The following is a 22720-nucleotide window of genomic DNA, read 5'->3' as shown; positions in this document are numbered from 1 at the left end:
TTCTTAACCCAATTTAGAGGCCTAATTCTTAATCCAATTTAACACACGTACTCTCTGTCTCTCTGTCTCTCTCTCGTGTGTGCTGGCCAGACCCCAGGTAATGTTGGTTAATTTGGTTGAGGCGGAAGTCCAACGTGCACATCACCCTAATACGCTGAATCGATGGACTCCAATTCCTGGGACAAAATAGTGTGGTGTATATATCCCCTCAGCAGTCCGATGGGATGCATCCACTGGTTGCACACAGTCCAAGTGGGGTGATGTCCGTTAGTGACACCACCTTCTTACAGATGTATCCACGACCAGTCCAGAAACACCCGGTTTTTGCACCACCCAATTTTGTTTCTCACCAGGAGTAAGAAACAATGGTCTGTCCTTGGTTAAATTCTTTCCTTGTTACTTTTTTTTTTCTTATCTGCAAATGCTGGAAATGCTGCCTCAGCGCACATACACAGTTTTTATTTCACGCAGTTCTTTTCTTAAAGTTGTAAACAAGTCCATAATCCTTCGGGGCTCTTGCCTGTACCTCAGTGTAGCCTGTCTTCAGCTCACTTACTGTTGATTCATTCATGCTAACCATTCATAGTATCCGTGATTTGTGACACTGGGGCCAGTCAGTCTACATTACTTCCTTTCTATGCATTATCTCAATAAATGAAGTTCTGACATGCTAATTAAGTCCATGGTCACATTTTTGCAGGATCTTTGCCTTCAATGGCTGTGTACAGATGTTTGGAAATTAGTAGATAAGATTCAGTATATCTCCATGTTGACCCTAACAAGATTAAAGAGTGATAAAAGAGAGGTGTGTGTCCTCTTCCCTAATCCTGCACTTAATGGGCTGTGCGATCTCCATGAAGATTTCTGAGAGTCGCTCCTTGAAGTCATAAGCAGGGAAAGACTTGGGGAAGAAAACAATACTAAACTTATTTTTTTAATTATTTTAATTCACTTCCGTTTCTCTTTTAAAAATGAAGGTTGGTGACAGCAGTGCTTTAGAACAGGTATGTGGAGCTGGAGAATGAAGAAGGGGTACAGCATGTAGATAATGAAGATGGAAGGGTGAGGAAGAAGAGAAGAGTAGCTAGTCCCATAGATAAAGGGGAAGACTTAATGGAGACAACACCAATAATGAGCATTAGGAGGATACAGGATGGGTTAGAGAGGATTACAAGGGAAAATAGGAATGGCAAGGACTTGCAGCCAGAGGAAGCTAGAGATAGACCAGAGAATTTCACTGTCACTAGGAAAAGACAGGTCTATGTGATTGGGGACTCCTTATTGAGAAGAATAGATAGGCCTGTTACCAGAGCTGATCCAGAGAATAGAAGAGTGTGCTGTCTGCCAGGTGCTAAGATAAGAGATGTGGATCTGAGGTTGAAGAGGATTATTAAGGGAGCAGGAAGGAATCCGTTGATCATCCTTCATGTAGGAACAAATGATACGGCTAGCTTCTCGCTGGAACAAATTAAGGGAGACTATGCTAGGCTGGGGAGGATGCTCAAGCAAATTGAGGCTCAGGTGATCTTTAGTGGGATTCTGCCTGTTTCTAGAGAAGGGCAACTAAGATGTGACACGATTATGATGATCAATAGATGGCTTAGGCAGTGGTGCTATAAGGAGGGCTTTGGGATGTATGGTCACTGGGAGGCATTTATGGACAGAGGACTGTTCTCTAGGGATGGACTTCAGCTAAGTAGGGAGGGAAATAAACTTCTAGGATGGAGGCTGGCTCAACTGATTAAGAGAGCTTTAAACTAGGAATTTGGGGGAGACGGTTGGGAGATGCCCAGGTAATCTCTACACCAGATTTTAACACTGAGAGGGAGGAAAACGAAGTAAGAAAGGATATAGCTGGGGGTAGGAGAATGAACATGAGGAAGGGTGGGGTGGATACTAGTCTAATAGGTCATATTGGAGGTATAACGTCCGTGCCAAATTGGGTAAAGAATGTGAATGAGGCCAAACAGCAAAAATTAAGATGTTTGTACACCAATGCGAGGAGCCTAGGTAACAAAAAGGAGGAACTAGAGCTATTGGTCCAGCAAGTGAAACCAGATATTATAGGAATAACAGAAACATGGTGGAATACTAGGCATGACTGGAGTACAGGTACTGAAGGGTATGTGCTGTTTAGGAAAGACCGAAATAAGGGTAAGAGTGGTGGAGTCGCATTGTATATCAAAGATGAGGTAGATTGTAAAGAAATAAAAAGTGATGGAATGGAGAAAACAGAGTCTGTTTGGGCAAAAATCACATTGGGGAAGAAAACTATCAGATCCTCCCCTGGGATAGTGCTTGGGGTGTGTTATAGACCACCAGGATCCAATTTGGATATGGATAGAGACCTCTTTAATGTTTTTAATGAAGTAAATACTCATGGAAACTGCGTAATCATGGGATATTTCAACTTTCCAGATGTAGACTGGAGAACAAGTGCTAGTAATAATAATAGGGCTCAGATTTTCCTAGATGTGATAGCTGATGAATTCCTTCATCAAGTAGTTGCTGAACCAACAAGGGGGGATGCTATTATAGATTTGGTTTTGGTGAGTAGCGAGGAGCTCATAGATGAAATGGTTGTAGGAGACAACCTTGGCTCGAGTGATCATGAGCTAATTCAGTTCAAATTAAATGGAAGGATAAACAAAAATAAATCTGAGACTAGGGTTTTTGATTTCAAAAGGGCTAACTTTAGTAAATTAAGGAAATTAGTTAGGGAAGTTGATTGGTCTAAAGAAATTATGGATTTTAAAGTGGAGGAGGCCTGGAATTATTTTAAGTTAAAGTTGCAGAAGCTGTCAGAAGCCTGTATCCCTAGAAAAGGGAAAAAAATTATAGGCAGGTGTGTTAGACCAAGTTGGATGAGCAAGCATCTCAGAGAGGTGATTAGGAAAAAGCAGAAAGCATATGAGGAGTGGAAAATGGGAGGAATCAGTAAAGAAAGCTACCTTATTGAGGTTAGAGCATGTAGGGACAAAGTGAGAAAGGCTAAAAGTCAGGTAGAGTTGGACCTTGCAAAGGGAATTAAAACTAATAGTAAAAGGTTTTATAGCCATATAAATAGGAAAAAAACAAAAAAAGAAGTAGGACCGCTAATTACTAAGGATGGAGTGGAGGTTAAGGATAATCTAATATAGTTCCAATTTTTAAGAAAGGGGAAAAAAGCGACCCGGGTAACTATAGGCCTGTTAGTTTGACATCTGTAGTATGTAAAATCCTGGAAAAAATTTTGAAGGAGAAAGTAGTTAGAGACATTGAGGCTAATGGCAATTGGGACAAATTACAACATGGCTTTACAAAAGGTAGATCGTGCCAAACCAACCTGATCTCCTTTTTTGAGAAAGTAACAGATTTTTTAGATAAAGGAAATGCAGTGGATCTAATCTACCTCAACTTTAGTAAGGCATTTGATACAGTACCACATGGGGAATTATTGGTTAAATTGGAAAAGATAGGGATTAATATGAAAGTTGAGAGGTGGATAAGCAACTGGTTAAAGGGGAGACTACAGCTGGTCATATTGAAAGGTAAACTGTCAGGTTGGAGGAAGGTTACTAGCGGAGTTCCTCAGGGATCAGTTTTGGGGCCAATTTTATTTAATCTTTTTATTGCTGATCTTGGCACCAAAAGTGGAAGTGTCCTAATAAAATTTGCGGATGACACAAAGTTGGGAGCTATTGCCAATTCAGAAAAGGATCGGGATATCATACAGGAAGATCTGGATGATCTTGTAAATTGGAGTGATAGCAATAGGATGAAATTTAATAGTGAGAAGTGTAAGGTTATGCATTTAGGGATTAATAACAAGAATTTTAGTTATAAGCTGGGGACACATCAGTTGGAAGTAACGGAGGAGGAGAAGGACCTCGGAGTCCTGGTTGATTATAGAATGACTATGAGCCGCCATTGTGACATGGCCGTGAAAAAGGCTAATACGATCTTGGGATGTATTAGGCAAGGTATTTCCAGTAGGGATAAGGAGGTGTTAGTGCCATTATATAAGGCATTGGTGAGACCCCATTTGGAATACTGTGTGCAGTTCTGGTCTCCCATGTTTAAGAAGAATGTATTCAAACTGGAACAGGTACAAAGAAGGGCCACTAGGATGATCCGAGGAATGGAAAACCTGTCTTATGAAAGGAGACTCAAGGAGCTTGGCTTGTTTACCTTAACCAAAAGAAGGCTGAGGGGGGACATGATTGCACTTTTTAAATATATTAGAGGGATAAATACCAAGGAGGGAGAGGAATTATTTAAGCTTAATACCAATGTGGACACAAGAACAAATGGATATAAGGTGGCTAGTAGGAAGTTTAGACTTGAGATTAGACAAAGGTTTCCAACCATTAGAGGAGTGAGGTTCTGGAATGGCCTTCCAAGGGAAGTAGTGGGGGCAAAAGATCTATCTGGTTTCAAGATTAAACTAGATGGGTTTATGAAGGGGATGGTTTGATGAAATAACATGATCTTGGTAACTAATTGTCCATTCATTATCAGTGGGAATAGGTCAATGGAGGGATGATAAGAGTTACTATAGAGAACTTTCTGGGTGTCTGGCTGATGAGTCTTGCCCACATGCTCAGGGTTTAGCTGATCGCCATATTTGGGGTCGGGAAGGAATTTTCCTCTAGGGTAGATTGGCAGAGGCCCTGGAGGTTTTTCGCCTTCCTCTGTAGCATGGGGTACAGATCACAGCTGGAGGATTCTCTGCATCTTGGGGTCTTCAAAGTATTTGAAGGCGTCAATATCTGAGATGTAAGTGAGAGGATTATTCTGAGAGGGGTGGGTGAGATTTTGTGGCCTGCACTGTGCAGGGGGTCAGACTAGATGATCATAATGGTCCCTTCTGACCTTAAAGTCTATGAGTCTATGAGTTTTACGAGCTGTTTTACTAGATTTTTCACAAACTCTTTGAAAATTAAAATAAATGCCATTGAACACTGTCTCCTCCCTTTCTGCACTCCCTCATCCAAGTGCTGAAGTATCCCTTCTGTTCTTAACAATCTTGTGTGTGTGTGTGTGTGTGGTTTTTTTAATCCCATATTGGAAAATTCTGCAGATGTTGTTTTCACCTTCTCTGTGCTCCTTTTAAAGTCTGTTTCATTTCCTTTTCATCTTAAATTCATGCTGTCACTTTCAAAGCTCTCTAATTCTGCCCAAGATCCTCTCTTCCCTTTCTCCTATAATGACACCAAATCTTGCTCCCTAAATTCTATGCCACCTGTAATCTCAATATATTCATTCATCACTTCAGACTTCATGTCTTCTTTCTGTCTGCTTTGCATAATTGAATAGCATCCCAGTTACTGTTCACCAAATCCTTTTCTGCACTTCCTTTGCCTTCAGACCTGTTTAAATAGTAAATTTTACATGACATTCAGTTAGTAATGCTATACTCTCTTTGGCATCATCATTCTTTTATCCTGTAAGCACTTAGGCATTGTGTAGCACTGTCCATCTATTGTTCCAACATCTTTTATATTTTACTGTGCTATAGTACTTACAAAATAAGATGAGGAAAAAAATGTAACACATGGTTGTTTTTTTTGTAATGTTTAGCCAACAACACTAAAGAAGACCCTGCAGTGCTTAGAGGGTATTCATCTCAGCCAGTCTGGTGCTGTGTTAATATTGTATGTGGACAAGCTTTTGTGTACCCCATTCCGTGTGCTGGCTCGTATGGTTGACACACTTGCCTGTCGTCGAGTAGAAATGCTTTTGGCTGCAACTCTGCAGGTAGGAATAAAAGTAAATATATTAGTCACTCAATTAGGGTTGCTAGCAGATAATTGAATGTGATTTATGTTAAAGTACGCTTTAGTTAACTTGACAATGATGTTTAGTGATGAATGAAAAACAATATCACTGTTTAGCATGCACGTCTAAGTGGTTAAATTTCATGTTGTGTTACAGTCTTTATATTGTTTAATGTTATTTCCTTGCTCTTGGTCTGTTAAAAAAAACATATGCATATATGTTTTATTCATGTTGTGCCTCATACCAGTTGTTTTGTCACTGTTTTCTACAGAACAGCGTTTCTCAGTTGCCAGTTGAAGAACTGGATAGAATTCAGGAATATCTTCAAAACCGTGGATTAGCACCAAGGTAAAATATTAGTATTAAGTCACTGTGATCGTAACATTGTATGTAAAAAATGCAAACCATGCATGTTTTTAATGATTTTACAGTGCTTTTTAGATGTCTGTGTGACGGACCCGGTGGGGTCCGCACTTGGCCCCGCGGGGGAACACCCCCCCCCCCCCCCCCCCCCCCCGTGAGGGGAAAAGCGGCTGCCGAGCACACCAAGGCGGCGGCGCTGGGGACCGGACGCCCCGCAGCGCCGACAGGAGCGGGGAGCAGGAGGCGGGGCCGAGCGCGAGCGGCCGGCCCCTGCCGCCCCGATTGACACTCCAGCCGGGCACCCGGGAGCGCGCCGGGACACCCGGGAAGGGGGTCGCGCCGGGGGGGGGGGGGCGGAGCTAACCACTCCGACGTCATCCCCCGGCGACTATAACAGCCGGGGACGTCCCGGCAAGAGGGGGGGGAGAGCGCAACGGCGGGCGCCCTGGCGTCCAGGAGCACCAAACCCCCAGCCCTCGGGGCAACCCGGAGAGACGGACTCGGCAGCTGGCGGCTCGCCCTGGGACGGGCCCGACGACTCGGGCGTGGTGAGTGACCCTGGGCTTGTTCCGCCAGCGGGACAGGTCAGCGGGGAGTGGAAGGAGCCCGAGGCGGGACCCTTTTGGCGCCCGTGGGCGGACGAGTTGAGGGCCGCAGCCCCGTCCGCCGTGGAGGGCGACAAACGGTCACTGATCTCCGCTTAGGGCCTCGGGCTGGGACCCGGAGGTGAGGGAGGGCCCGGGTCCCCCACTCCCCTTCCCCTTCACAACCCTCTCCTACTCCGCCAAGTCGAGGAGCAGGAAAGACCGACGAAGGGGTCGCCGAGCCCCCTCAGTCCCTCAGGGAGCTGAGGGGTGATCTCCCCCCGCAACTAGACACTACTACCAAGACCCCGGGTGGGGCGACCAAAGAGTCCAATTGAGGTGGTGGGTACGCTGGGCCCCGCCCCCTCCCCAGACTAGGGCCAGGATCGGCTGGGGGGAGAAGGGGTGAGGTGCTCGCACCCAGAAAACGCCATCACAGTCTGTATAGGTGGAGGCATACAAAGATTTGCCATGCCTTGAATACGTAATTAAAATATGATAAAGCCCTCTTTGTACTGCAAGATTGAAACCATATTGTAGTTTTCTTAGGCATAACCATATGCCTTGACAGAGTAAAATTTTTAGTTTAGATTCAATTTAAAACAGCAAAACCTGCAGGTCTCCAAGGATATTTTCTGCTGGCCTGCTATAATATAGGGTTGATGCAATCCCCAACCTTCAGTAAATCAGTCCCTTGGAAAGACTAAATTCGTAATAGTGATTTTAATTTTCATAGAGAATTTGGAAGACAAATAGATCAGAGAAAATCCAGATCATTTTATCACATGAGCACACTAGTCTCCTACCTACATTGAACAGTTTAATCTTGCTTGTGTAGAAGGATTCACATTGTTAGTATTGTTTATTTGGGTACAGCTTTGTAAGTATCAGGAGCCTGATTGATATGGCTCCTCATGATTGTTGGTTAAGAATACCCTGTTGCCTTCAGTAGTGGTTTATTGTATCCTGGGGGAAAGAGGTGGCGGGGAGGAAGGTAGCTAAGGCTGAGGACTATAAAATGGTTTGCTAAAAAGAATGTAATATTGTTATCTCTTGCTTGTATTGAGATAAGCTTATTTAACAAGACTTGTTCCATAATACAGCTCCCAACATGGCTTGTGATGTATACTTTATTATTAATAAAGTAATAGTAAAAGCAAAAAATATCTAAGTTGAATCTTCAGAAATTTTGTAAGACTCATGACCAGTATTGTCAATTATGTGCTTTCTGTCGTGTGTGTCAGTGTCAGTGTCAGTCAAGAGTATCCGGGCACGTTTGGAGACAGTTTCTGAATTTCTTCCTATGGAAACAAAGTGTATGCCAGAAAAATTATCTGCTTGGCAGATAAGACAAGTTTGATCTCTTGCTGCAACACACCATAAGCTATGCCTTTTTTGTATTGCTTGAGCATGCCTTCTGTAGCATTCAGAGCATTAACAAGTAAAATATAAACTAGTTTCTACTTATTTTGGGGGTGGAATGTATCAGAAGAACTAAGCATTTAAACTTGTTATAAAAATTATTAAAAGCTCTGGTAATTTGAAGCTCTGTTTGAATTGTAATAGTCTTCAAATTCCATATGGAACACTACAGAATGTTCTTAAGTTCAGAGCCTTGACACTGCTTATCAGCAGTTTTAGTTCATTCTCTTTCACTGAACAACGTAAATACCTCTGTAAAGAAAACAGTGTTTAGTTCTAATGCAGATAAATGTCTCCCCTGTGTTATTAACAAAGCAAATTTCCCCTCCCCTCCCCCAAAAAATATCCCACAATTCTTCTTTGAGTTCTTGTCCACATGTATTCCATTGTTATGTGTATGCCTAATGCCCTTGAGTTTGGATTTTCTGTCCAGCAATATCTCTTGCAGTTTATATATGCTCCCTGAGTGTTCTCCATCCTCCAATAGAGAATATAAAAAGCAGGGTGACCGTACTCATCTCTCATTTATTTTTCACTACTCATGGATATGAGTTGGAATTTAAAGTTTTCAATCATCTTTGCTCACTGTACACTTTTCCTTTTGTTTTGTAAAAATCAGTTGAGTTACATGGTTTTGCCTCAAACCACATGCAAATAGGGTTGACCAATAGCTATATTCATTGAAGGCGGGATGAACACTGGCATTCTCAATGGGTAGGACCTAGAGATGTGAAGGACTAGTCACTCCCCCAACCCTTGCTACCTCTATTAGAAAGGGGCAGCAAGCAGGGTGTGTATGTGTGGAGGGAATGGAGAGGGTACTTCAAAGCAGCAGTGCCACTTGGAGTCCTGGGCCAGACCCCGGACTCCACATAGTATTTCTGCTTTCAAACACTACATGCAGCCTGGGGCCAGCTGGGGTGTCCCCAGGCTTCATGCGGCATTTCAAAGGTGCAGCACCAGAGGAGACTGGTCTCCACGGAGGAGTTCCCAGCTGATCCCAGGCTCCGTGTGGCGCTTTTGCCTTTGAAGTGTAGCAACAGCCCTAGGGTTGAAGCGGCCTATCGACTAATCAAATAGTCAATGCACAATGCATAGACTATTCAATTAGTCAATATTTAACATCATTAGTAGGATCAAACCATCTTGGTGTTTTACCCAACTGTTGGTGGCTATTGCAGACATAATGAAAGGGTTTCTCCATTTTGCTAGCTTCTTGCTTTCTCCCCAACATCATAAGCAGCCTCAGTGTCATTCCTTGCACAGACCCCTATCCTGCCTATTTATAAAACAGCAGCCTGGTCATCAGTGTACTCTTTTTCCTCTCATTACACCATTGTCCAGTACTCAAGAGGTGATGCTAAACTTGGTCAAATGGTACTACCAAGCTGGTTGTGTGTTTATGGAAGTCTGATTCTTTCACCTATTTAGCTGCTTGGGAATCACCAAGAATTGAATGCACATGTGTAGTCACTTGAAGAAGAAATGGTTACTAACATGTCTTATGTCCTTTCTGCAACCTGCCCTTCTGCCCCTCTACATGAGTTTTCAGAAGAAGGAACTGAGAGGCCTTGGGGTCAGTTGGACCCTTAATTACTTGCATCACTGATGCATGGCAGCAGAAGATGCATAAGGTGCTTCAGTGGGTACCAGTGAGGGGGAAATTTCTTGTGATTGTGTGAGGTGTGACCATATATGGAGTGGAATGGGCATGTGTGCCACATTTCAGAGAACAGTAGTTATGAAAAATTCGTTACCTTTTTTCCTCTCTTTGTCCCGTGAAGAAAAAGTGGTGATCACCTGAACGGTCTGGTCTATCAAGTACCATTTTGTTCTCTGTCTTGCCAAAGCTCCTATTTGAGGCAGCTCTAACTTATAAATTGAGACCAAACCTAAAACTTGAATACTGGCTGAGATGGTGAACCATGTAGATTTCCCAGTTAGCCAGTAATGACCATTTTGTCTCTTTAAGCTAAAGCCATGTAATGACCTGCCTCCTTCAGCAAATGGGTAGTACAGGTTGAACCTCTCTTAACGGATGTTCCAGACAAAGAGCTTTTACAATTCATCTACAAATTCAATTCTCACACTGATGGCCTCCTTAGTCGAGATAACAGATGGCTGTAACATTATCAACCTAATAACAAAATGTGTAAGCGGGAGGGGTTGCACTTAGACACTTGCTGTGTAAAGGGGTCATAAGCAGGCTCAGGGCTCCAAGAACAGAACTGACTGACTGGGCAGGGCTGATTAATCACCTATGAAGCTGTGTTTCCGCGTAGCTTAGAGGGAACACTAGTCACCAGTACAAATACTTGAGAACCACTTTTCTAAAATAAATAATGACTTTGGGATAAAATACTTCTCTCTACTCCTGATCAACTTTTAAAGACCATTTAGCTTGAAGGTAGTGATTTAAAATTTTGGATTAAGTCTCTCTCTCTCCTTGATGTAAAACTAACTTGAAAAATTCACTGTCTGTGGCATGTGGAACTAGTAATTATCTTTCTTGCACATTATTATATGTTGAAAGTATTTATAGAATATGTGCCTTACCTGTAATTTCTGTATCTTTCTCCTTTTAAAATTCAAATTTTCTGATGAGTGTGTATCTATTTTCAGACACCAAAGACTTTACTCGCTGTTGGACAGGTTTCGCCTTACAGTAGCACCAGAAACAACTAGCCCTTCGCCTTTGGTTACTACACACCCACTGGATGGGGAAAACCAATCAGCCTTAGAGAACATAATTCCAGACAAAGTAAGGCCATATTTAGAATATTTAATAAGATCAGACAGCAAATGTATTTTCCTAACAAGCTTTTCCATTAGTGAAACATATCTGTGAATGCAGCTTTTTAAAATTCCCAGTTGTTTTTCTGTTTACAAATCTGAATAACCTGGTATAAAAGGTTAGCTACCTATTCTTAAGTTTTGTAGCTAACCAAATAATATGCACATATATTTATATCAAGCTATGATAAACCTCCTGTTTTTGCAGTTCTTAAAATTGCAACTTTTCTGGCCTGTAATATAGATGGAGATGCATATTATGTCTCAGCGAAAAAGATTGTTTTGTATTCAGTGTTCCTTTGCTATTTCAGAACTGTTTACTTGTTCCTTAAGAGACTTATAGATACCTTCTCTCTCTTCTCCAACCTCCTCAGCTGTGCTTTTGCTCTGTCTTACAGTCTTGTTTACTTCTGAAGACCTTATTTTCTGCGGGTGTTCTTCTTTGCTTCAGATCATTTCCCAGTTTAGTCATTGGTTTAACATGCCCACAAAATTTCTGGCTTCCAACAGCCAATATCTTATTTAGGCTTTAGTTTACCATCTGCTTCTTTCTTTGCAGTCTTCTGTCAACCTAGAGTGTTCATGTCCTATAAGAGTTTTTTTAGCAGCCTTGAGGCTAGCATGATTTGGTCTTATCGAAAACTGCATCCTACTCAACAAGATCTGATCCACTTACTATTGGGACATCTGTGCAGCTCCACGTCTCTTTGTGGCACAGAAGTCTACTTACTAACTATTCTTCATGTCTGCAGTTTGACTCCACTATAGAGGCAAAGGAGGAAAATGAAGTGATCTTGGTTCCATCAGCTCAGGCACCTCCTGAACACCTCAATCCTACACTCCTTTGGTTCCCAATTAAACGATCTTCCCTTGGGTTTGTAGTAAATTGGAACAAGAAGCTTTATTGAAGGCACAGGAGCATACCTTCCCAATGTGCAGAAAGAACAGCTAACATGGCAGGCAACCAGCTTGGCTTAACATGGAAATCTTTAGTGAGCTTAAGTGCAAAACGGAAACCTACAAGAAGTAGACACTTGGACAAATGACTAGAGAGGAGTATCAAAATATTCCTTAAGGATGCCAGAGCATCATCAGGAAGTCCAAAGTGCAATTGGCGATTCAGCTAGCAAGGGATGTGAAGAATAGCAAGAAGGGTTTTTACATGCATGTTAGCAACAAAAAGAACATCAGAGGAAGTGTGGGACTTACACTGATTGGGGAAGACAACCTAATGACAGATGATACGAAGAAAAACCTGAAAAAGGGTTTAGATCTTGGGTTAAAAAAGGGATAGATCTTGGCTGGTCTCAGTGGTGGCAAGTGACGAAGAAAGGAGCAATGGCCTCAACTTGCAGTGGGGGAGGTCTAGGTTGGATATTAGGAAAAAACTATTTCATTAGGAGGGTGGGTGGTGAAGTGCTGGAATGGGTTACCTAGGGAGGTGGTCGAATTGTAGTTTTCCACAAGTTTTCCGCTCAGGTCAGAAGCCTCACCCCACTAGATACCTAGATATTTTATAATGGGGAAACATGGCATCTTAGGACTTGGTCCATATTCCATTTACTAAGCGTTACTAAGTAAAAGCTATCTTCTGTTTGATTGTGTGGGCTTTCTTTCTGAATGTTAAAAAATGCATATAATTTTGCATATAATTCTAATTTTTTCTCACATGGCTTGTCGTCTTTTTATACATTGGTACCTGGGTGACCCAGTCTGGTTTAGGGTCCTAATGTGTTACATGCTGTTTATTAGCACCTATCTTTTCCCTCTCTTTGCTATTTTCCAGAAGTTCTGGATTGGCATAAGAACGCTTGCCAAAAAATAGATGAATTTTGTGAAATTAGTCTATTATGATGAGGGTCTGTTGAGTAACTTCATGTACTCTTTTTTGCTTTGTGTTTTGATTATTTTGTTTACTAGCCCTCTTATGCTTTGGAAGTTTTGCCAACTAGTCTCTTAGAGCAGTGTTTCCCAATTTTATTTGGCCATTCTTAAACTCAAAAGAATTTTGCGGAACCCCTAATAACAGTCCAATAAATGGACATCAGCACTGAGTAATGACATCATCATTCCCACTCTCTGGCTAAGCTGGCATTACCCAGGGACACTTATCGTGGCGCAAACAAATGAAAATTGTTTTTAGTAAAATTAATAAACACTTAAATATTATTTAAAAAATGTTATTGTAATGGAATTTTCTTGCAGAACCCTTATTTTCACTTTGCAGAACGCCAGGGTTCCGCCGAACACCATTTGGGAATCACTGTCTTAGAGGAACCAAATTCAGGGCTTAAATCAAAATATATACAGCTTTGTCTCCACAGATAGAAGTAGGTATGGTTAATCCAGTAATTGTGAACTAGGAAAGGGATAATCGTTTAGCGTGCTAATTAGAGGGTAGAACAAAATTGGACTATTTTCTAATTCTGCCAAAAGTAAATATGTAGTAAATTTCATTTTTTTTTTTTTTTTTTTTTTTTTTTTTTGAAGGATTGGTATGTATCACTAGTCAGATCACAGTGCTGGGTCAGGTCTGACTCTGCACTGCTTGAAGGTACAGAGCTGGTGAATAGGATACCTCAGCCTGAATTGAACTCCTTCATGACCAATAAGGTAATTTCTTGAAAAGAGGAGAATTTAAAATGTCACTTGCTTAAAATATTTTTTAAAAATTGTAAAATTTTTAAAACTGTCTCTCCATTCATGTTACTAATAATGGCCAAGTTAGATTGTTAAAAAATGAATTAAAATTCTTTCAGTTTTACTTAATACTGTTTGACTTTGGCATTTTACTGAGTTTGAACTACTAAAATAGCACGTTGGTGCTCTGCATAGTCAAATGGATTAATTATTAAGCCTGCAAGTATATCACAGAAGTCACGGGTTCTATGACTTTCCAGGACCTCCATAACTTTGGCAGCAGCTGTAGTGCCCCTGGCTGTCTCATCACCCTTCCTCCCCCATCTCAAACACCAACTGTGCCCCAGGTTGCCCCATGAGCACCAGCAGCGCAAAGAACACCCCTCCCCACTGAAGTATCAGTGGCACCCCAGGGCATTCCCCCCCACAACAGCAGCAGCACCCCTGAGCTCCTTCTCCCCACCCACAGAGCAGCAACACCAGCAGCACCCCTGAGCTCCTTCTCCCCACCCACAGAGCAGCAACACCAGCACCCCAGAACTCGTCAGAGCACCTAAGATTTAGTCATAGGTATTTATAGTACAAGTCATGGTCAGGTTTCTGGCTGTGAACTTTTGTGTATTGCCCATGATATATCTATAATTGTACTATTCCCATGACTAAACCTTAGTCTTAATTACTACCTTCTTTCTGATCTCTTCCCCCATCGTGTGCGCTCCCTCTTTCTCTCCCTCCCTTTCTCACCTGGGAGCCAACATGGAATCATTTGGGGTTTCTGATGCATACTTTGTGGGTCTGCCCACAACACATTCCAGTCATCACTACCCAGCTCACTGTGTTCTAGCTATGCCCTGCATGGGTAAATCCTGCTCAAGCTGCATGCTGTGGAGCTCTCTCCTGGCCAATGGGAATTCTCAGATAAAGTCCTGGCATTTCAAATTAGACACCCAAAATTAGCGGATACTTTTTGACTTACCTCTCTGTTTCAGCTTCCCATTTATAGAGTGATTACTTTCCAATTTCTCATAAGTTAAAACTCAACAGAAATCTTTAGTTTTATTCTGATTAGGTGCAGATAATTTGGGACAGATTTTCCACACAATGTAAAGTTGGAGTTCAGTTTTCAGTGTGAAACCAAACACAACCCTTAACTGTGGCAATCACAATGGTTCTTCCATTTTAATTTGCATAGTATTACCCAAATGCTTTAGTTTCTTTTCTCTATGGAAATGCGTTCTTTCTAAACTTTTGTCTACCATTTATTATTTCAGGAGTTTAATTTAAGCTTGTTAGCTCCCTGTTTAAGCCTTGGCATGAATGAAATCTCAGAAGACCAGAAGAGCAACCTCTTTGAAACTGCCCGTAGAGTAACTCTAGATCACGTGTCTACCTTTGTCCAAGAACTTCCTGCCATCCATCAGGTTTTTCAGCCATTGCAGCCAACTGAGACTTCAGCCTATTGGAGCAAACTAAGCGATATTTTTGGTAATACAAAATAATGGCCTTTTTCTCTTGATCATACTGTATAACAATGTTATCATGATGTCAGTTTTCTAATGGGATCAAAGATTCTCATAAGTAAAATACCTTGCCCAAATTTTATTTATCTGTTAAAGAAAATGTTAACCATGATAGTTTTTATTTCAAGCTTCTAGATTTCACCCTGACATTTTATTTTATAGGAGACAGGATGATGTATCAGACTTCGATGAGACTCTGTCGTGCACTGGCTCAGTATTTATCGTTCCTCTCTAAATTACCAGAATCTCTCTGTATTCCACCTGACAAAGAAAGTGACATCCTCAAATTTGTAGTAATGTCATTAGAGGTAAGAGAGTGAGAGTAATAAAAGATGCAACAGAAAGTTTACAAATATGTTCTGTATCCCTTTAACTAACTTTGAAGAGTAAATGGGAGTTGTGTAAGTCTAGAAGCATTCTTGGGTTCTAGGCTTACGTATAGACATCAGTTTCCAATATTTGCACTTGTCTCCACTATGACATCAATCGACTTTGCAGTGAGCAATCCACTGGCTGTCTATTTTTATCGTGTCTACTTAAACATAATAAATCTTTCTGTGCGCTCTCCCATTGATGCTGGTACTGCACCAGGACGAGAAGTTGCCGGCATCAATGGGAGAGCAGCCCTTGTCAACCTCACCATGCACCCTCACTATGCACAAGACACCGCAGTAAGTACATTGACTTCAGCTATTTAGGTAGTTGAAATCACTTAGGTTAGATTGATGCTCGGGTTGTGAGAGACAAGGCCTGTTGTTTAGTTCATTCAGTGGTTACTCTTTTGTGTCTAAGTATAGAATACACATCAGGTGGAATTGAGCAGAGCATATGGAACAAGAAAAAATGCCTTTTTTTCCCTCCAAGGAAGACTTTTTGCAGATAGTAAGGACAGGGAGGTCTTGGCATTTTGAAGAGTGGCACTGTATGACTTGTTGGGAAGATGAATAAATGTGGTTGTTTGCTCAGTATAGTGCTTAACTTATTTTTCTGGTTGGAACTTTTTGAACTATCAATATGCTAATATACTGTAATAAGAAAAATTAATCCTACTAGTCTTGGCAGCTGTAAATATATGTAATTATTTGTATAAAAATAATTTGAGCCCATATATTTGTATAAGAGGACAATTTGATATTTCTTTTTCTTGTGCAGGCACTGTCATGGCATTTAATACATGAACAGATTCCACTAAGTATAGATCTTCAAGCTGTTTTGGAATGCTGCTGCCTAACATTACAACATCCTGGTCTCTGGAATTTGCTGGCTTCTGCGGTGTATGTGACACAGGCTTGTTCCCTAATTAATTGTGTCAGATTTATAATAGAAGCAGGTGAGTTCAATTTGCACAAATATGGGAGATGCTTCTGATCCTATGCCAAGAATCTTGAAGAAATGCAGAATTTTAACAGTCCTTTGAATTTTTGTCTTTACCAGATGTATACAAATATATTTCTACTATGGAAAATATTTTTTTACTTTTTGAATTTGCCAGATATCTTGCCAATACAAGTGCGTGCTACTTTGGCATAATTGTGAATTTTAGGAAAGGATTAAAATTGAGAAATACAATTGCAATAGGCTTTTTAAAATGTTCTCTGTATTTATCTAATGTAGTTGCGATTGAACCTGGAAACCAGCTTCTTTGTCCAGAAAGGAAAAAGAATACTTCAAAAGGGGTCAGTGAGGATGAAGTTGATTCAAATTCTCAAAGTAAGTAAACAGTGAAATTCTACTTTATATGCAGTTTTACATAATTTGTTGAAAAGTTGCCAGATTTTCCTCTTTACCACTTTAAATCAAGAGAAAATTGAGGGTTATCAAATAATTCTCACTCTTGGTAACATGTGGTTAAGCTTGTATCACTGTTAAGAAGTTGGGATTTCTCTACAGCAGTGTTTCTGAACCTTTTTTTCTGAACCTTTTTTTATATAAAGTACTTCCTTTTAAAAAAAAAAAAAAAAAAAAAAAAAGTACCCCCAGTCCTACAGTTTTCAGACACACATTTTTTTCTTACCATTTCAACACATTTGTTTAAACAACTTAATTGTAGCAGGGCAGGCGATGAAATTTTTGTATAAAGTACAGAAATAATAAAGCATTGTAAAACTTAAGACAAAAATACTGTTTTCTCCAAATTTCAGTTGTGTTGATGTACCCTTCCTCTCCCCCCCTCCCCCCCCAAAGATTTCTCTCAAGTACCCCTTAGGGTACTCATACCACTGGTTGAGAAATACGGCTCTACAGGTTGAAACTCTCTGGTCTGGGACACTCTGGTCTGGCAACATCTTTGTTCTGGAAGGATGTTACTGGATCCGAGTTCCAGACATATGAGAGCCCAGAGCAGGCTGTGGAGCCTAAGACTAACCCAGGGCCCAGTCATGGTGCCAGGGCATAAGGGCTTGGTGGTCCAGGGCTGGCAACTGAGCCCAATGGCAGTGCCAGGGAGCCCAGCTGGGTCCTGAGGGACCACAGGAGAGAACCTGGAGTTGATGAGCAGAGGAGCTGAAAATTGACCTCCGCTGGTCCAGCCAGCGATCTCAGTCCTTCAGGACCAGGGATTTCTAAGCTATACAATTCTGACCCCAGCTGCCATTTGTAGTATTGTATTGATTAGCCTGGCACAGGGGCGGATATACGGCAGGGCGAGCGGGGCAGCCGCCCTGGGCCTCATGCTTTAAAAAGCCCCGCGCATGCGCCGTGGCAAAGGGGGGCCCTGCAAGATTATGCTGCCCTGGGCCCCGCAAAACTGTTATCTGCCCCTGGCCTGGCACTATGCAGATTTAATTTGTGTTAATGGAAATCTCTATGAAAAGTGTTATGAGAACCTTAAGCTGCATCTTTAAAACTATTAATTTGTGTAAAAACTATTAATAGTGTAAAAACACTTAGCTTGTCATTTGAAGGGTGCCACCTTTAACATTTTTAGACTTCATCCTCTGCACCGCATCGGGTATGAGTACAAATTTGGGTGTGGGAGAAGGACTTAGTGATAATACAGCTTAGCTGACGTTGAGGCACCACTTTAGTTGGTAGAAATAGACCTATTCTTATTAGAGTTTTTGTGTGCTCTTATCTTCACATCTGTATGCATTTTGTGAATATTCAAAATAACACTTAAACTTCTTTGTCTTTGTATTTCTCTCAACTCAGAAATGAAATGTATTACAGCAGCTTGTGAAATGGTGGCTGAGATGGTGGAGTGCTTACAAACTGTCTTGGCTCTGGGACATAAGAGGAACAACAGTATCCCAGCATTTCTCACTTCTTTGCTTAAGAACATCATCATCAGCTTGGGTAGGCTGCCTCTAGTAAACAGCTATACAAGAGTACCTCCTTTGGTAGGTGCATTATGGTTTGTTTCCTTAGCAGATGAAAAATATTGGCTAGTTTTTTGATAAAATGAATATAATATTTTGCTAAAACTTCATTCTTTGCTCTCACATTTGGTTGTCCATTTTTATCATTTTTTTTAATAGTGCGTGATCTCTAGTGCCTGCCTCACTTAAAAGTATTTTCAAATTTGAATGTCTTCTTTGAAGTGAATGGTTTGGTTAGAATTGTGGGATCCTTTTAGAATTCCATGACATTGTTTGAAATAGTTCCTTCTAGTAGTAACAAATCAGGACTGGTGGGATACATTTGCTGCTGACTAACTGTGACAGTGAGCAATATATTTAGCACTTCCTGTGCATAGCTAATATCTCCTGTAAAATAGCTACAGAAATACTTCAGAATTATTGCAAGATTTCTTAATAATTTTAAAAGACTTTAAGATCCTTTGATTAATAATGCAACTCAGAATAAGTATTTTTAGATATTTTGAGGGAGATTGTTCCTCTTTGAGTGATGTCCCTGGGGGTGCTCCACTCTGTGTGCTGGTGTGTCCTCATGCTGGTGACCCAAGATTTTTCTAGCAGTGCCCTGCCGCACATGCGCGATGGCGCGTCCTCGTGACATTGGTGTCCGTTAGGCACGTGCTTAGTTACTTCTCTACTGTCCTCAGCTGCAGACATAGCTCCATTCTCTCACCCCTTTAAAAAAAAACAAAAAAACCCAGTTCTCCTCAGTTTTACTTTCCTTTGCAAGTTTTGAATCCCTCCCATCCTACTACCTCCCCCCCTGCCCCTTCAGAAAATTTATTTTCTTCACTGTTCATACCTGATCTCATTTTTTCCCTCACGCCTGAGGGCTCATTCTGAGCCCAGACAAAAACCGGCTGCATCGATGGAACCCACAGCACACGCCAAACATAAATCGATGTCGAAGACCACATTGAAGCTGGCACCGGATGTGGCACTGAAGAGACCCCGCACTGAAATGCCTCCTCCCAAAGCATCGTCCTCAACAGCACTAGTGGCACCAAGTACCGCACACTCAGTCTTGGCACCGCCACCGGAATGGACACAGCACAGTACACCTTAGTCTGCGGCTTGTCAGCACCACCATCCCCATGATTCTCGGTGTGGTCCATCCATTCCCCAAAGTTATTGGTCCCATCGATCTATCCGAGTGAAGCTGGCACTGAATCGTACAACCGCTTCTGATCACTGCATTCCAGCCCAACTCAACAGTATTTGCCTTGGGAGTCTTGCCTCTCGAGATGCTCTCACCCACCTCTACCACAGCCTTGGCACTTACAACACTGGCTGAATCCCACACCCCCTATACTGGACAATGGCATCCCTGGGAGTCCTGCTCTTTTCATAGGTACCATCACACTGCTTCTTCAACAATAAAAAGACTACCTCAGTCACCTGAACCCACATCATCAGCCATGGCGCTAAATTCTCCAGACCCATTCACATGAAGCTAGACGACTCCTTATCAGGAAGGGAGAATAAGTCCCCTCTATATAACTCCTCCTCCTTTGCCGGACGAGGCCATCATTCTTACTACCTCACCTTCATTCGATGACTCCACATAATTCCAGGAGCTTTAAAAGGAGTAGCCCTGACACAAGAACGTGACCTGTAAGAGGTACAGAAAAGACAAATACTAATTCTTGCGCATACTACAACCTCCTACATCCTCCTGGATTGCCCTCCCGATGGATGAAGCCATTATGGGCCGCACTGATAACATCTGGCAAATCCCAGCATTCATTACTCTCACCAGTAAAAGGGCCGACTGCAAATACACTTTATAGTCCCACGGATATGGACTTTCTTTTTGCTCACCCTCTCCCAAATTCCTTAGTAGTGGACTCGGTCATGCACAAGAAAAAACAACCAAGTATGAAGTCCACTCCTCAGGACGAGGACCATAAATGGTTGGATATTATGGAGCGTAAGGTCTATTCCTCTGTGATCTTGATTCTCAGAGCAGCAAACTACACTGCCATGCTGGCCAAACTCCGGGAGCTTTTACAATTCCTCCTGGAGCATAAGAGGCTGATACTGCTCAATGTGATGCAGGAGGGCCACATCATCTCCCGCACGTCATTACAATCTGCCATGGACATGGCCGATACAGCTGCCCAGATCACAGCGTCAGCTATCATTATGCAAAGGGCATCGTGGCTCCAGACATGTGGGTACTCGGAGACCTCCAGCAGAAATTCGAGCACCTTCCCTTCAACTCTATTTGCAGCCAAAACAGATGAAGTCCTTTAGTTGATGAAGGACTCGCTCACAATCCTTTGGACTCTGGGCATTTACACCACTCCCCCAACAAAAGGACAAGGAAAACCTCCTACCACAGGCCCAGAGAACCATACTGACCAAAAAAGAGAGATGAATTCTGACAGAAACAGACCCCAACGGTGCAGACCTCAGCACTAACAACAGCTTTCAACATCTCAACCTTCCTCATCAAAGCAACAAATTTGGAGGCTTGGTTGGGAGCCAGAAAGATGTCCCTGCTACTGTTATAACACCAATTGGACAGCTACAGTTCACACACTGCTGCTGGCCCGTTTTACATCAATGGGCACTAATGACATTAGGCTGATCAGTGCTAGAGTTCATCAAAGTCCATCCCCTTCATCTCTATTCCCCTTACCAAACCCTCCTCCCTGTCCCTCTTCAGGAACACCCCGAACCCTCCTCCCTGTCCCTCTTTAGGACACCTCTCTCAAGATCCTCCTCCAGCAGGAGTCCTCCACCTTCTGCAAATAGGTGCGATACAGACAGTACAAACAGCTTTCCGAGGGAGCTGTTTTTACTCCACGTAGTTCTCCAGAAGCTTTAAGAAGGCTCAACAAGTATGTCACATACTGATGATTCAAGATGGTAGCACTAGCAATAATTATTCCAGCACTAGACCAAGTGGATTGGCTTTTGACTTTCGATCTTCAGGATGCATGTTTCCATATAATGATACATCCTGCCCACAGGTGGCTTCTACAGTTTATGGTGGGGAACCATCACTATCAATATTGAGTTCTCCCTTTCGGCCTCTAATATCTCCCAGAGTTTTTTCCAAGACTCTAGACATTGTTACAATGTACCTATGTTGTCAGGGAATCATAATAATCCTATACCTGTACAACTGCCTTATAAAAGGCACATCCTTCCAGGAAACACTAGACATGGTCAGTGCTGCCACCTATCTTTTACTCTGACTTGGCTTTTATATAAACTACCAAAAGTCCATGCTCCAACCCACACAGACTCTCGTGTTTATAGGAGCACACATCAATACCATCACAGCCAGGGTAGCTGCCTACACACAGATTTGAGGCCCCACATGACCTCATAACTTGGGCACACGCTGCCACCACTATAACAGTCTGCGAATGCCTCAAAATTCTCGGTCACATGGCTGCCACCATTTGTGGTCTGACTGGCCAGACTACACATGAGGCTTATGTGCTCCCAGGCCTGGTTGGCCACACTTTATACCCCTTCTAGGAACCTCTTTCCAAGACTGTCACTGTCCCACCATGTGTCTTCAGTTCATTGGAATGGTGGATGGATCCACACAATGTCCTGTGGGGTGTGCCATTTCATCAGCCGACCCTGACAGTTACCATTATGACCGAGGCAAATGGTCCTTCAAGAACCAAATGCTCCACATCAATCTGCTAGAACTCAGGGCAGTGTGCTATGCTTGCCTTCACTTTCTGTGCCATGTAGTACACAATACAACCTACATGTACTATATTAACCGGAAAGGTGGAACCTGGTCACCCTCCCTTTGTACAGAAGTGCTGAAATTATGGAACTGGAACATTGTACACCAACTCTCATACATAGCCACCTATCTCCCTGGGGTACTCAATGTTATGGCAGACACCATCAGCCATATTTTTTACAATCATCGTGAATGGGAGATAGACACTCAAGCTTTCAAAGAGGTGTCCTATGATGGGGACAGCTGGATTAGACCTTTTTGAAACCAGAGCCAACCAAAAATGCCACTTTTATTGCTCCAGAGCAGCCGTGGGGAAGGGTTCTCTAGGGATGCTTTCTCTCTAAAATGGGACACACCTCTTCTTTACACATTCCCACCGCTTCCCTTTCTCCACAAAATTGTCAAGATCAGAATGGAATTAGCCCACGTCATCATCGTTGCACCAGCATGGTCAAGTCAAATGTGGTTCCCTTATGTGCACGGATTGGAGGTAGCAGATCCATACAGCTTTCCCCCACTACACAGTCTTCTCACTCAACATTACGGCAGTATTTTCCATCCTGA

General features: G+C 42.2%; 1 protein-coding gene across 6 annotated transcripts in view; it reads left to right on the top strand.

Annotated features, from left to right (window-relative positions):
- HTT (huntingtin) overlaps positions 1-22720 on the top strand; it is a 204258-nt gene that overhangs the window by 127247 nt on the left and 54291 nt on the right. For all 6 annotated transcript variants that reach the window (XM_006128262.4, XM_075930826.1, XM_006128263.4 and 3 more), the window contains 9 exons: positions 5563-5739; positions 6032-6108; positions 10752-10890; positions 13413-13535; positions 14834-15047; positions 15245-15390; positions 16235-16412; positions 16697-16792; positions 18233-18420. In XM_006128262.4, the coding sequence (XP_006128324.1) occupies positions 5563-5739; positions 6032-6108; positions 10752-10890; positions 13413-13535; positions 14834-15047; positions 15245-15390; positions 16235-16412; positions 16697-16792; positions 18233-18420 (1338 nt within the window). The remainder of the gene's footprint in view (positions 1-5562; positions 5740-6031; positions 6109-10751; positions 10891-13412; positions 13536-14833; positions 15048-15244; positions 15391-16234; positions 16413-16696; positions 16793-18232; positions 18421-22720) is intronic.

The sequence above is a fragment of the Pelodiscus sinensis genome, chromosome 5, assembly GCF_049634645.1.
Source record: "Pelodiscus sinensis isolate JC-2024 chromosome 5, ASM4963464v1, whole genome shotgun sequence".
NCBI lineage: Eukaryota > Metazoa > Chordata > Testudines > Trionychidae > Pelodiscus > Pelodiscus sinensis.
Note: the sequence above shows the minus strand (reverse complement) of the source record. Positions and strands in the feature narration are given on the sequence as shown.